The sequence below is a fragment of the Pararge aegeria genome, chromosome 7, assembly GCF_905163445.1.
Source record: "Pararge aegeria chromosome 7, ilParAegt1.1, whole genome shotgun sequence".
Classification (NCBI taxonomy): domain Eukaryota; kingdom Metazoa; phylum Arthropoda; class Insecta; order Lepidoptera; family Nymphalidae; genus Pararge; species Pararge aegeria.
In genome coordinates this window covers 7,044,995-7,060,859 of record NC_053186.1, presented here as the reverse complement: position 1 = coordinate 7,060,859, position 15,865 = coordinate 7,044,995, and the positions used below count along the sequence as shown (strand labels likewise).

At 38.6% G+C, this 15,865-nt stretch overlaps 1 protein-coding gene across 1 annotated transcript in view; it reads right to left on the bottom strand.

The window, feature by feature from the left end:
* LOC120625259 (neogenin-like) overlaps positions 1 to 15,865 on the bottom strand; it is a 120,819-nt gene that overhangs the window by 20,159 nt on the left and 84,795 nt on the right. Inside the window, exons 2-5 of the mRNA XM_039892266.1 lie at positions 3,316 to 3,499; positions 2,736 to 2,866; positions 2,035 to 2,231; positions 1,036 to 1,190 (exon numbers count right to left, since the gene is read on the bottom strand). Of these exons, the coding sequence (XP_039748200.1) occupies positions 1,036 to 1,190; positions 2,035 to 2,231; positions 2,736 to 2,866; positions 3,316 to 3,499 (667 nt within the window). The remainder of the gene's footprint in view (positions 1 to 1,035; positions 1,191 to 2,034; positions 2,232 to 2,735; positions 2,867 to 3,315; positions 3,500 to 15,865) is intronic.

Below are 15,865 nucleotides of genomic sequence, written 5' to 3'. Positions count from 1 at the left end.
GTAATGTATTGGGATTTAATTTTTTTAACAACACAGTTTAAAATAAACATATCACTTTATTCATCCAAAGTATTATTATGTAGTGACGTTGTTTGGAGCAGATGGTATTTGCATTCAATCCTTTGCTAGCCTTAAATAGACATGTAACTATGTGTCTAAGAATATATTACTATTCAGTCTTTTCCGAATATATCCTAAACAAAATTCCGAGACTGAATACAGCTATTAAATGTTAAGGCTATATAAATTTATAAGTTGTAGTAGAACTGTTTGTGACAGCGCTAATCAGGGGAAGAAACTACTACCGCCTACCTACTATTGCTGTGTTCCGATCTTAAGGACGTGGTTGCCGGATAAATTGCATGTACATGCGACTTAACACCTACGCCTCAGGTTGATTTTTTTGGGGATTTTATTTCCTTTGCAGGACGAGGTCCTTGCATGCCCTGCTTGGTTAAAGCTTGATTGTAGGCGCTGGTTTTCCACATACCATTAGTTTAGCAATCTCAGTTAGCAGATTTCCTTTCTTTATTTTCTTTAGTTATTTAATTATTTATTTTATTTTACATCTTGTTACTACGGCACGGCCACTTACACTAACTACATAGAACTACATAATGTATGTAGCTAATTATTATCACATATTTATATTAACTATGAGAGTGAGATGGTGATAACAAAAAAAAACCTGGCTAAGTTTATTGCGGGCTCTACTTAGACCAGGGCGCGTTTGGAACCCTCCTAGCTTTAGTTTTAAGTTAACGAATGCAGTTATCACCATCACTAACGTTATTGTAACATGTTAAATGTGTGAACGCTTCGTAAGTGCCTGTGATAAGGTTTACATGAATAAAACATTTTTGAATTTGAATTTATGGATAACTATAAGACAAACGAATGAAAGATGACATTAAACATTATAAAATACATGATATAGTGATACTCTGCAAATATTGAAGTAAAAGTAATTCAACTGAGTATCTCAACAATTCACGGAACAATGCAATGAATGTTAAGTTATGGTGGTGCACTCACGAGGGCTTTCGGTGCGAGTGCGCTAATGTCACACTGCAGCGGTAGGCGGCCGCGTCGTGTGCGCGCAGGGGATCCAATTCCAGCGCACCACCCGGCGTCAGAGCCAACCGCGCGGCCTCCATTCGCACCGGCGAGCCGTTCTTGAGCCATGTCACCTGCACCAGTCACACTTATTGGATAGAAGCAGGCGTTACTTTGCGGAATTCCATAATAAATTATGAAAATTAAGCTTAATTTGCTATATATAAGTACTCCGCGAAAAGCCGGAGAATCTGTATGGTGTAATTTATTTATTTTACATCTTGTTAGTACAGCAGGGCCACTTACACTAACTAGATAGAACTAGGTACATAATTTATGGATAGCTATAAGACAAATGAATGAAAGATAACAATAAACATTATATTTAGACATGATATAATTTTATGATTATTTTTATTTTTTATTTTATTTTTTATAATTTCGTCAATCTTTTTACGCCCCACCAATTAAATCTTCGGCGATGTATCTACCCTCTATGCACGTTTCGCTCCGAAACTGGGTCATCCTCAGGAGATGTTTACTTTACAATGAATAATTGTAAAGTGAAAAATTCACCAAATGACTTTTATACCTTTCTCACTCCCACCTTATCTATCTAAGCCTCTCTCACCTCATTAGTACCTCTGAATATGTTTATAAAGGTAAAGTTGATAAATTTATTTGTTGGTTTAGCAATTCGAATCTTCCATACTTGTTTAATAATTTCCAATTGTTCATTCAAAATCAAGTCTCAACCCTCTGTCGCAAGTATGTAATATTTCGTATGAATGATTACTGACTACGTTATGTCCGCTGTCTAAAAGATGTTTTGCAAAATGAGATTTTTCAAGATGATTATGATTGAAGGCTGCCATATGCTCTGCCACTGATCTCTGCTTATTGTACGTGATCTCAATCTTGGAAGCCATGGGCCAAGCTCATCTACCCGATTGCGTGGCTCATGCTATTCAAACTTACGTTGAGTTTCAACACCGGCGGAGGTGCGTGTATCCTTGCGGCGCCGTACACCCGTCTCTCGGGCTGCAGGGGAGAAGAAGGTGATGGTATCACCCGCACTGCCAACCTCGCTGGCAGACGAATAGGACAGGAAAGAAGCGCCGGTGACCCCAACACGCCCATTATGACGCGCGGAGCCTCTCCTAGCTCTGGTACTTCTGGAGTCACATCGAAAGAAGTTTGTTAGATAAAGACAGCGTTAGTGGAAATCATTCATCAGCCAAGATTTGTTTGCATCAGGGAAGTATGAAGGATTTATATTTTAATATGTGGCGCTGAAGATGTTTGACTGAATTGTAATTATGAAATAGCACAACCATAAGACTGAATTGTTAAAAGTTAAAGTATAAAAACAAAGGCTTGCATTTTGTTTTCACACTGGATTATTTGAAAAAGATGTTATTATTGGATAAATCTTAATGAAGGGTTGATGTGATTCCATGAGATTATCACGTCTAATTAAGCGACAAGTTCTACATACTTTAATCAATTTTAGCTACTATTTAATCATACTCTTTCTCTTGTTTTGCTGTATGGCTTTTTGTAGTACTCGAGAGCTTAGTAGGAAACTCATTCATGCTCGTGATTCTTTGGCACTAAGCTGTTAATGCTGAAATGATCTGTGCATTTAACGGACCCAGTGGACATGCTTTAACACTCACCTGCTAAGAAGAGGGTAGCCACCCTGGATACTACAGTGCCCACACCGTCTACGGTTGCCACACACTGGTACTGCCCGGCCAGCGCTGCCGACATGTTCTCTATAAGTAGCGACCCGTTTGATAGCTGCTTTCTGTAATTAGAAATAGGGGAATTAGTCTGCGTTGAAGAGATACCAAGAACATCCCGTCCAAGGGGACCAAGCTATACTCCAAGATAGCAGAACGACATAAGTGGTGTGGCCAAATGGCGACATGATGTGACCTAAGTCGATGAGAGTTCCGCTAAGTTTTCTGCAGAAAAAATCCGTTAAGTCATTCTTTTAGTTATAAAGAGCGTCAGACAATGTGAAGGATTAAAGAAGTTTAGTGATGAGAGAGGTTGCTTGGCAGCACACAGCTTCATCTCTCGATAGACATGACTTTCAAAATCACTTATGTACATATTCATCGTGAGACTTCCTTAGAGTTACAGTTGCATTACCATTCGATTCACGGGGGTCCACATATGTTTAGAAAGTAAGTTAATTCATTCGTTAAAACGGCTCCTATGCACTTCTTAATGTTACGTTAAAGCACATACCTATAGGTGTCTGCTCTGGGAAGTGCGTGGTCTCTTGTAGGCGGCGCACTGGCGCTGTACCGCCACGAGAGGCGAGCCGGGGAGGGTGCGCCGCAAGGCAGCGTGGCGCTGTCGCCCGCAGCCAGTGCCAAATCGGGGGGCTCTGCAGATAGCGCGAACATGGCGTCTGCTGCATCCTCGCCACCTGGATCAGAACGACGGCATGTTAGTATAGCTGAACTCCACCACTAGCATCAAAAAGTGTTGATAGCCGCTAGATAATTAAGACTGACTTCACTTTCGAGTAGCAGAAGTCTCCCGGCTTTAACCTCAATTATTTTTGTAAGTGATTTGCGTTTTAAGCAACACATTACATAGCAATATCATTTGATTTAACGGTGAAGGAAAACATCGTGTTACAGTAAATTTATAAAGTGGACTATAAATTCATATTTGCCAGATATTTTATTATATTGATTAGGATTTTACAGATACCCTAATAATTATTAATTTGTTAATAGATTCTTAGATTTCAAGAAACAATTAAAATTATATTTGATTAAAACCAATGTTCAGAACATTGAGTCGGTGGGTATTTTGATATAAATATGACTGATATGACTGATATGATATTGATAGACTTCAGTCCTACATGGACCCGAACGATGCAAAGATACCTCCCGGTGTCTTAGTCGTTTATCAATCGTGAGGAAACCTCAGGTTTCTGCATAATATTCTCGAATGCAATCCACACTTAGCCAACGTGGTGGACTATGGCCTAAACCCTACTCATTGTGAGAGGGGACCCGTGCCCTGTAGTGGGCCCCTAATATTAGTTGTTGGCATCCTAGACGGCATAAATAAAAGACTTTACTGTTATTCTAAGCGCCGACTACATTCCTTCAAATATCATAAGTGGAGAATCAGATACAAAGCTTGTTGAAAAAGTGGTACTGTACCAACTGGGTATTACATTAGGCATTATAACAAAATATATTACTGCGGTGCAAAAGGCCTTAAAATAACTTACTGGGAGAATACTTATAGGAAAAAGACTAGTAGGTACAAGGATTTCTTAAAAAAAAATACCCGTTGAATATTAAAATAGACGGCCGATTGGCGCAGTTTGCAGCGACCCTGCTGTCTGAGCCCAAGGCCGTGGGTTCGATTCCCACTGCTGGAAAATTTTTGTGAGAAGAGCATGAATGTTTTTCAGTGTTGGGTGTTTATATGTATTTTCTAAGTGTTTATGTATATAATTCATAAATATATTCATCAGCCATCTTAGTACCCATAACACAAGCTACGCTTACTTTGGGGCCAGATGGCGATGTGTGTATTGAGTATATTTATTTATTTATTTTATTTATCATGATATCTGCTTCTCAGGTCAAAGGGTTAACCTAACAGAAAATAGATTTAGGTCTGAGACGTCAATAAAGAAATAATTCAGACACACGTTTCATCACTGGCATTTTTATCACTGGCATTTCATTATCATCGTTTTAATCTGCCAACCCTAGGTCCATACTTAGATTTGTTGCCGTCAGTGTTCGGGATTGTAATGATTTTTAATCTCTGTTATCGCCGACGATAACACAACCCTACACCTTGTTCACGATCTTTTTCTACAGGGAATAATAATTTTTGCTTCACCGAAACCGGGTATAAAAGCAGTATCTTCAACAGCATCATTCTTTCAAGGGTCTCTAATCAATTCAAACAACCTGATAGAAATCTTTTCGAAATTAATTATATAAATCCTTTGAAACCAGCTTCCCTTAATTGATGCCGAATTTTCAGATCTGATTTCTCCCACGACTTTCGTTAAGGACCTCAAGGTTCACAGTATCTACCGAAAGGGGACGTCTTTTGAAAATAAGGAAAAACAAACTCGATTCAAAGGCCTCTTTGTTGGAACCGCTTTGGAGTTCTGACCCCAAGCACTCCTTTAGTCCTTAACGACTGAGTACGTAAACCATCCTTTATAATTAAACTTAAAAAATGCTTCAAAGCAAGTAGATACCTACCTACCAATTTATCAAAACGCTTCTCTTGGTTGCATTTAATGGAAATATAGTCCTTATTACAAAGTGCATAAGGACTGCATAAGTTGAGTAAACACAAACAGTGTTTGGTCGATTGGAAAGGGATAAGGTCCCTTTGAATGCTATTTGATTGGGACCCAACAATAGCGTATTGAACAGCTCACCAAATAGTTTAATTGTGCACGCCATAATCGACCTTATTTCGTTGATAAAGATATTGTATTGTCCTGCTCGAATTTTGGGAGGGGGGGAGCAGTAGGGGGTTTGTAAATGAGCAACGGTCGATCGCTTCGTAACAATCGGCCATTTCCAATAAGGTAACAATGGTATGTGCTCAGTGGACGCTCGGCCTCTTAGCTTGTAGTAACTTGTAACGAACGCATATAACTCTGTATTACAATTACAACACGCAAACAATTAGGGTCCCACTGATGGGCACGATCACGTGATCAGCATGACCCACCACGCGTTGCCAGCACTGGTTAGTAGGCAACGATAATAATAAATACATGTTAGAAGGTAATTATAATCTGTACCGACGCGACGGCTTATAGTTCTCTACGACGTACGGGGGCGGACAACGTTAATTTCTTAACATCGGACTAGCACTCAATTTAAAAAAAACGCTATACTAATTTCGGGATGACCCTGAAATCGTATCAAAGACCCGTGATCCGTAGTTGAGCATTAAGCATGTTTACCGCTATCATGACAGTCAATAGAATGAAACACTGTAACCCTGGTAATATAAGATAATAATCCAGAAATGTGTTTGTTTAGCCTTCTTTCGTTAGATAGCCTAAATTTTACTATTTTTTTTTTTTAATTAATTTATTTTATTATATAATTATTTTAACCCTTGAAGCGCAAAAATGTTTGTGAAATTCAACTGGTAGTTCCAAAGAATATCGCATTCAAGTATAAGTTTTGGAAATAGTAATAGATTGAGGTGATAACGACTAAACTAGACTAGAGAAGACTAACGACTACCGGTAGGTATCTTTGCATCGTTTTAGTCCATGTAGGATTGAAGTGTATCGATATGATACAATTGCAGTCGTATTTATATCGAAATACCTACCAACTCAATGACATGAACATTGGTATAATTTAAATTATTTTTTGAAAACTATTTATTAATAAAATAATAATGATTAGCGGATAAGGAAAAAACCTGATAAATTTAATAAAATATCCGGCCAATATTAATTTATAGTTATCAAAAGTTTCATTATTTAACCACTTTAAAATTAATGTAACAGAAGTCAATTTAGATTTGTATTAAATGCTATTATTTTCAAACAAAGCTAAAACATGTCAAGGAGGTCCCACCACCCATGCCCCTTGTCTCCTGGAGAGTGGCAAAAGGCGCAAGAGTACTCGTCACAACTAATGAGGCCTGACGAAGCCTCGCGGGAGGTTGGAGAGCGCCCGCGAGGAGTTCTTGACACCAGGGGCCAGTAGGTCTCATAATATACTTATACTTAATACCTAGGCTAAGTAGATTGTATAATGGATTTAGTGCTAAAAGTGAGTGTATTGATTTGTTAAACGATACATTAGGAAAATTTAAAACCAAAATTATTTAAACGTTTGGCACTTCGCTAGAAGGTGACTCGTATTCTGATAATTTGGTACCCCAACTTTGTTTTCTAAGTTCCTCAAATATTAACATTGGTAATGTTAGTTTCTATTTCAAATTCAAATTCAAAATTTCTTTATTCATGTAGGTCTATCACAGGCACTTATGAAGCTTTCTGTTTAAATTTTATTATTATAAATATACATATCTTTTAATAAAGCTTGTATAAAAGTGAGTTATCGTACATACTAACCAGTGCATGCTGTGACTACCTATAAGTGAAATTATGTGTCATTAGTAACCTAAGGCTAGCTTTATTCATAACTATAATTCATGTAATTTTGTTGGTAGTTCTAATAAAAATAAATAAATAAAATATGCATTCAGCTTCAATAGAATTTTATAAGGACGCGTTTCGTATTGGATGGAAACGGGCGTAACTTTCCGGAAATCAATGATATACAATGATATAATCCGCGATAACAAGACTAAATAAACTTTTTCCACCTATCGCTCTGACAACGGAGCAGCATAACGAGATTATGAATTACAAATTTTGGGTGGATTTCACGGATTTCTTTTTCCGTTTAAAAAATCTGATAAGTTTACCTTATAATCTTTCATTCGCTATTCTACGCCAGCCAGCCCTGGATATTCGTTTCCGCTAGGCGTTCTTTTAAAAAAATAATTCAACTAGAAATCACAGCGTCATTTTAAATACCTTATAATCCTTTCTCAAAATTGGTTTATTAGATACAGAGAAGATTATTTAAATCTAACGGATAGTGTGCCTTTATAACTAGTATAGTTATAGCTTAATGTAGGTACATTTTTGGCAAGTTTTGGATTGAAAAATCACAGACAAGGTAGAGAAACAACACCGTGAGTGTTATAATGTAAAGAGTGGAAAACAAAAAAGTTCTTCTACAATATTAGTGTTCCAGCAGATCGTCACACTCGCAGGCACTTCCCGCGAATGTATTACCAATCGACCTAATTGCGCGCGCGTGTCTCCGCGGCCGGATTGGCAAATAACACATCACAGATGTTTGTGTTGTCTGATATGTCGACTAACTAACTAGGCGCTTAAGCTGAGTAAGTACACAATTAGTTTGTTATAATATACATTAACTGTAACAGTTATTACTTACTATTTTTCGTTTTGTTTTTTTTTGTTTTTTTGTCGGAACGCGCTAAACTCTGAAAATACCAAAAGAATTTCAAAATCATAGGGTTATAAAGTGTTTTCATCACTACGAATTTAGGAGTCAAGCGACGCGGTGCGTCCTAAAATGAAAGTATGTTTACTACTCGTATTAAGAAGTTTCACGCGATCGTAAGTCGCGTAGAATCGCTAGTACAAATATAAAAGGAAAGTAAAAAAACGAGCGTGTCATCTCTCGTCAAGGGATCCCTTTCTAAAGGGTCCTTTAAAAATAAATGTTGACATTGAATAACTTCCTGTATATGCGTAAACATTTCATAGAAATATTGTAGACCTTATAGTTTAGTTGTTAAGCGCGTAACTATTTTTTATAAAGATATCGTAAGCATCGTAGAGGCAGATGCGTCTCCAGGTAGCATTTTTTTGACATTTGACACGTGTTAAGATAAGTAGGTAGGTACGTCTACTAACACTTATCACGTAGAACAAGATTTATCGAGTTAAATATTACTTACGTAGGTACGTTACGTATTTTAAACTTTTATCCACTGAATAAGTATTCTAAACAATATGCTCCAAAAAACTGTGTCCATTCGCTGATACCTCGTTTTATCGGCGCCGACTATATAATGACCAATATTCTTGATTACTTCAATCTTGTCGACTGTGTTAACATCTACTTAGATGTTAACTCAGTCGATAAGATTAAAGAGAAGGTACGGAATTTGCAATAATTATAGATAATTAAATTTCATTAAATTATAGAAAATTATTGATCAACACCAAATAGCACTGGGCCACTGCGACTGGTGGACTACGGCCTTAGCCCCTTTTCATTGTGGAAGGAGACCCGTGCCCTGTATTGGGCCGGTAATGGGTTGATATGATGATGATGATGAAGCAATAATTACTTATAGATAATTTATTTTGTTCAATTTATTGTGGATGAAAGAAAATGTAAAAACCGCACTATAACATACATTAACATTATTAAGTATCAAAGTATATCATGTGAAAGGACTTTGATTACTATATTGCAAAGATTTCTTCATTTTTAAAATAAATATATCCTCAAACCCCAAAAATGCAAAACAAACCTGATAATAGGACGGTATGGATAAGAATTTGTCGCATTCAGACCGAAAAAATTGATACACCCGAATAAAAGGCACATCCTGTATCAGCGGCGCTTGCGCATCGCTCTGGTATTTGCTGTCGCCGAGGCCGCCACCCCTATCTGTCGCACAATTGCTGCGCTGGCGCATGCGGGTTACATCCTTGGCCGGGTGCTCTCGGGATCTATTTACGATAGCTTTGATTGTAGAATGCACTACGACATAGCTTAATACAAGATTCATCCGAAACAATCGCTGTGGCCAAATACGGTCAGGATTGATTAATTGTTTGTACGAGTTTTGTTGTAGAGCCAGGTCGGCATTCAAAACCGGTTCCGTAGCTGCACAGCAATTCAACAACTTTTAGAAAGATTGCCTGTTTATCGAACATAGTCTGCCTTAATAAAGGAATAAAATGTAGGCAATCTGTATGCTAGTTTTGTAAAGATGTAACAGCTCGCAAGAATCGTCTTTGAGTGTGGTAACTAACCATTTATTTACTTCAGCTATAAGGTTAGACGCACCCTGGTCTAGGATGTAGCTCTCAACAAACTTTAGTATGAAAACACGCTTTGAAAATTTGTATGTTTTCATAGTGTTATACAAAATATATATTATTGGTATATATGGTAACAACCAAGCCTCAAGGAGTTGGTGTTAGCGTCTGTCACGACTCTATAAGGTAATTACTAACGCTATCGACTTGACATTTAGAATATTTTTGTTTAGAGTGAGGCTTCGGCCGTGGCTGGTTACACAGCAAATTAAATAAGAATTTCTATGATATTAATGTTAATATTTTATTATTTTATTAATATTTTAATTCATAGAAGATCTGAAAATTGTGCTTCAGATTACGGAATCATGCATTTCTTCGATGCCTATCCCACTATCCGGCAAATAAACTATGAATGAATGAATACAATTTTTTTGTACACCAAAGAAAGAAAGTAGTTGCAGAGATATAAACATATAAATAATATGGATAAGGCCACCACAAAACTATGTACCTACTTAATTGCAAAAAATCACGTCACTAAATATAAAGACAAATCAACAAACACGTGTTTTAATTTTTAATATTAGAAGTGAGGATTTAACCGCAGTCCGCGACACCGGAAGTGTCGCGTAGTGGCCAGGACACGAGTTGGTCAGCGATCCAAACAGAGGGCGCGCGAACAATTTCCGCTGGCAACAGAGCGCTTCCGGCGGAGATGTCACCCGGCAAATAGCTGCACTGGACTACTGAGCGGTGATGTGTATCTTATCACGCTAAAATTAAGACCTCGGAAAACATAAGAGGGGTTTCCTTACAGTATTTTTTTTATGTTTCGCACTCAGTTATCCTGTGACATGGTGTCAGAGACCTTCTTTATGCGACTTTTGCTCTGAATATATGCCAGCTGACCGCTGTACTACCTTTTAACTTCACCTTCTACTTGGCGCTGTCTTCAGTAGGTAGCCCTGAGTGCTCAAAAATAAAAGAATTTAAATATCAGATATTTAAAAAGCGCGACTGGGCGGATGGTGAAAAACAAATTCAAATTAGCTACACGCTTACATACATTACATCCGTGCGAAGCCGGGACGGGTCGCTAGTGTAAGAATAAAGTATTCCCTTTTGAAAGTGTTTACCTGTAAACTGTATTTTAAATATAGCTCGAAAAATACTATTCGGAATTTCGCACGATTCAGCTTTCGCCTTTATTCCAAAAGTCACTTATAATATTTGTAATTTATGAAATGCGTAGTAAGAAAGAAGATATGGCACGTTAAGAAAAAAACAAGGTTTTTTAAATTTTTGTCCGTCAGCTGGACCGATTTTCCTGGGACACAGACAATGACACCGGGAGTGCCATAGGTTACTTTTCTAATAGCGTGAAATGAGGGTAAAAAGATTGCCTCGTTGGTCCTGGGTTCGAATTCTGGGTCGGGCTAAATTATATTAGGAATTGTGTATTTTCTATGAAAGAATTTTCATTACCAGCTCGGAGTTGGCGGCGCCAGTTCCCGTGCCTCGGAGAGCACGTAAAGCTGTCGCTCTCGGTTTTTTCACTATATTGTGGTAATGGTCGTTAAACACCACCAACCCGCGTTGGAGCAGCGTGATGGGTCTATGCTCTTAAACCGTCTCTCCTATGAGTGACGAGGCCTGTACCCTGCAGGTGCGTTAATATGCTGCGAATGATGATGTTGATATGATATACATGTAGTACGATGTTTTTAAAATAAGTTTCTAATAAAATATCTCTAAAAGCGAATTTTAAAACAACCCTCAAGGGTATAGAGGGGATCGAAGGGGCAAAGTTTGTAATAAGTAAATTTTACGTCCATAAATAAATCGCCGGTTCCAAATTATATTTCTGTAACGTTATTTAAAGGGCCGCTTTCGCTTTGAAATCGGATGGTATCAAAAACACTCCTTCAGTTGTGTAACGACGTTGTTACGCAGCGATTTGTTATGCTCATTGTGCGCGCGTGTGGCGACTGGCGACCCTGCCGACCGATACAGTCCATTGTCCATCAATCAGGTGAGCTGACGGCAGCTGTCCCGACACCGACCCGACACCAGCGAGGGCTCAGTACGTCAGTTGATTGTGATTTGTGACGAATTCATTGTTCTTAGGATATTTCATAAAACTCGCTTTGTACGTCTTTTTTGAAATGACGGACCAAGCAGACGGGCCACCTGATGGTAAGTGGAAAACCGTTGCCTATGAACAGATCAACCAACTGCTCCAGCTCATAATGATGGGCAAAGTAGAGGTCAATCGACGTGTTGGAAGGAGGAAGATGTCATGGTTGCGCAACATCCGTGAATGGACCAATATTGTAAGCGTACAAACATTGTTTCGCTTGGCGCAAGACCGCGAGAAGTTCGCTGAGCTGACGGCCAACCTCCAGTAGTGGAGAGGCACATAGAGAGAGAGAGAGAGAGAGAGAGAGTGAGAGAGAGAGAGAGAGAGAGAGAGAGCGAGAGATAAACAGATCTACGATTCGCAGAGCATGCAAGGAACACGTCCTGCAACGTACCGCGCCCCGTGTCCATCAACCTGAGGCGTAGTTGTGTTGTGTTAGGCCTCATGTCTCTGTATCTAATTACACTGGCAACCGCGACGTTCATACCGAAACAATGCTGCTTAGCGGCAGAAATAAACATGGTAGTAGTGCTTCGCCGGACGAGCTCTCTGTCACTACTGTACTACTGTGTACTATCCATACTAGTTTTATAAATGCAAAAGTGTGTTAATATAACCTACATAAATAACCTGTGTTCTGCTTAACCATTACACCGATAAAGCTTGTATCCTGGAGACTGACATATTTTTTAAACAACAAGGAAATAAATCTTTGCCCATTTATCAAGGATGGTTATAGACTATCAGCGGTGATAGCGCATTGGGTAGGAGTTCGACTTACATTCGGAGAGCCGAGTTCGAATCTCAGCACGCAACTCTATCTTTTCAAAGTTTTTTAATTTTTCTTTTCTTTTAAATTTCACTTGCTTCAAATGTGAAGGAAAACATTGTAAGGAAATTGCATTGCATGCCTGAGAGTTGTCCATAATGTACTCAAAGATATGGAGTCCACCAATCCGCATTGGGCCAGCGTGGTTGACTACAGCCTTAAAAACTTCTTATGGTGGGAGGAGACCCATGCCTTGTATTGGGCCGGTAATAATAATAAAAAAAATAACCTTTATAGCCATACACTATTGGTAATACGAGATTATTAAATGATTAACAATATGGTAAATGGCCGCTAATAATGATGATGATGATAGACTATCAAGCATCACGCTGCGACTCGTACCTACTTGACACGGGCAAAACCGCAGGGCATAACCAGTGGCGTGCACTGGGTTACTTACCAGGGTATGCATACAGCGGGAAAATTGCATAAATCGGCAAAAATCCTCCTCCTATACGAGTTATATATCAATTTTACGTTAGGCAGTGCTTTTGTACCTGCATGAAGTGCACATAACTGGGCATAACTTATATGAACTTACTAGCTTAGTTCACAGTAATGCGTGCGATTGCTATCGTCACTGTCATCAAATCACGACTTATCTACAAAGGACAATAACAGCTCCACTCGGCGGCCAGATTGATATTAACAGGAGTTTATCGCCGTCCATTAAAACCTACCCCCCCTTATTAATGAACGAGGTGTATCGTCGGAGTAGTTGCGCGGGACTATTTATTGATTTGCTAATCCGCCCCTTGGATAACTCACAGCGAACTTGATATTGAGTGGGTGTACAATAACGTTTAATAAAAAAAAAATAATAATAAGATTACGGATTGTTAAATTGTAAAATGTTGATGCTGCAAAAGAACTTCTATGTTTCTCCCCGGTGGAATCTGCCTTCCGAACCGGTGGTAGAGACACAACGAACAGCCAACGTTTCTAAAATGCTTTTGACCCACTTACAATTAAACGAACTAATATTTCTTAAGATTATTTTAAAATTTCGAATATTTGTGCGAAAACTGTGAAAAAACATGGTAGCTATCAATATTGTACCAGTATTTAATTAGCCAAAACGAAAGCACGGTTAAATATACCTAATAACCTACGTAATAAAAAGTTACTCAAATTTAAATGACTCATTCAAATTCACAGACAAGCGGGCTCATAATACCTCTCTTGTGTTAAAGGGGTTAATAAATTAAGCGTCCTATAGGAGACAATAGCTTGCTGACTAAGTCGCGAAACTGTTTGGGAACAATATCCAGGTCAGCTGTTCCTCGCGAGCGGGAACTTTCATTTTCAAAATGGCTTCCAATCTTCGACTCAACGGCGCGGTAAAGGCGGCTCCTCATGGCCTGTGATAGGCCTACAGATCGGGGCGACATAGTTACAACCAACCAAAAAAGTTTGGTGATTGAAAGGCTGGCTCGTTTTTTGCGCTAAGGACCAAGGCGCCTGGCTGCTCGGCGCTATAAGTTAGGTTTGAAAATACCCCGGGAACTCGGGTGGAGAAGTATCTATAGAGCCAACCATGTCCAACAATGCCGATAAATAAACGAACTGCAAAAATTTCGCATTCCGTCGTTGAGCTAAAAACTCCATTCAAATGAAATTACTAAAGTTTTCAGACCACTAATAAAATATCTTACCATATTATGCATTAATCAAAGAGTTTAATAAACTCACCAATATTGCGATACAAACTTTTGTTTTTAACATTATTATAGTCAGTTATATCATTATAGTCAGGTAAATCATGCGATTATTTTATAAAACTGTACGAGCGCTGTTTTTTGTATATAAATATGATAAATTAACTCCTTAATAGTTTGTTTTGAGGCTTAGACGACAAAGTGTGCCGAACGATGTTGCGAGAAGGTTCGATGCTGCTTAGAAACCTATTGGGGGACCACTTCCATTCCCATACCAGACTACATCGTCAACGTCCACCAGGTTAAACTTGCAGTCAGAGGCTAACCTGTAGAGGTATTAAAATTAAACGATAAAGCGTCGATTTCATAATTTTAACATCATTTTATATTATTTTAGATAATCTGAGTCGGGAACCGACCGGTGTCGCGTCGTGGCTCACCGCCTTAACGCCAGGCTCGGCGGCCCACTTCGCGACGTTTGCAATCACGGGTCGGTCGACGCGCCTCGCTTCTCACCGGCAGATAAGTCAGGCACAAACGTTAGGCTTGGAGCACAGTTACACGCCAAACCAAACGAAACAACTAGTATTAAAGGACCCATAAGCATATTTAGGGGTTTGATTATTGGCCCCATAAATATGTATCTGTAAGAAGAAAAAAGGATTATTTCTTTGCTTAAATAATACATTGTATAAATTGCACAAAAATAAAACATTTCCGATAAAACCAGTAACTACAACTCACTATCATCGTAAAAACCTGTCATATACCACTTCATGACGTAGATATGCCTTGCGATAATGGGATTTTGTTACAATGGTACCATACCACCCTCATATTTTTGTAAACTTTTTACGGATAACTGCATATGATTATTTTAGCATATTTAATTAAGTTTTTTTTTTGTTAAGCATGCTCTGACTTGCAATGTTAGCAAACATTGTTGTCATGAAATAGCCTTTAAGTTATATGAAAACTATAAATTTCTTAAACCGCATATACCTACCTCCGATTATTTAGCGGATGTTCGCGAAATTGGGCATAAGATATCATAAAAACCGTCGCAAGTTTTTAAGGCGGGTCAGTTACCATCAACTCCGGGCCTAAAATTATAACCCAGAAAGTCAGCTAGCAAACTGAAGGATGCTCCTGGGCTTACTGCCTCACTGACCCAAATGCGTGTCCTTGTTTTGTATACAGCGCTTTTGTTCCCTCTGTCAATGCTAAGGGTGCTCGTTTTTTGTTTTTCGCTCGTCGTTTCGCGATTCATGCTTGTTTTCGTTTTTCAATGCTCCAAGCAAGTAGCTGATTGATGGATCTTCGTATATAACGACGGAGATATTTTGCTCTGGAAAATGGTGGCTTTGTTGTTTCGTCAAAATCCTTACGATGATTAAGATGCGAAAGTGTGTTTGTTTGTTTGTTTATTTGTCCTTACTTTACGGCCTTACTAAGCAACGAATGGAATTGATGTTGGGCTAGAGTTATTTGAAAGAACGCAGAGTAACATAGGGTACTTTTATCCCAGGAAA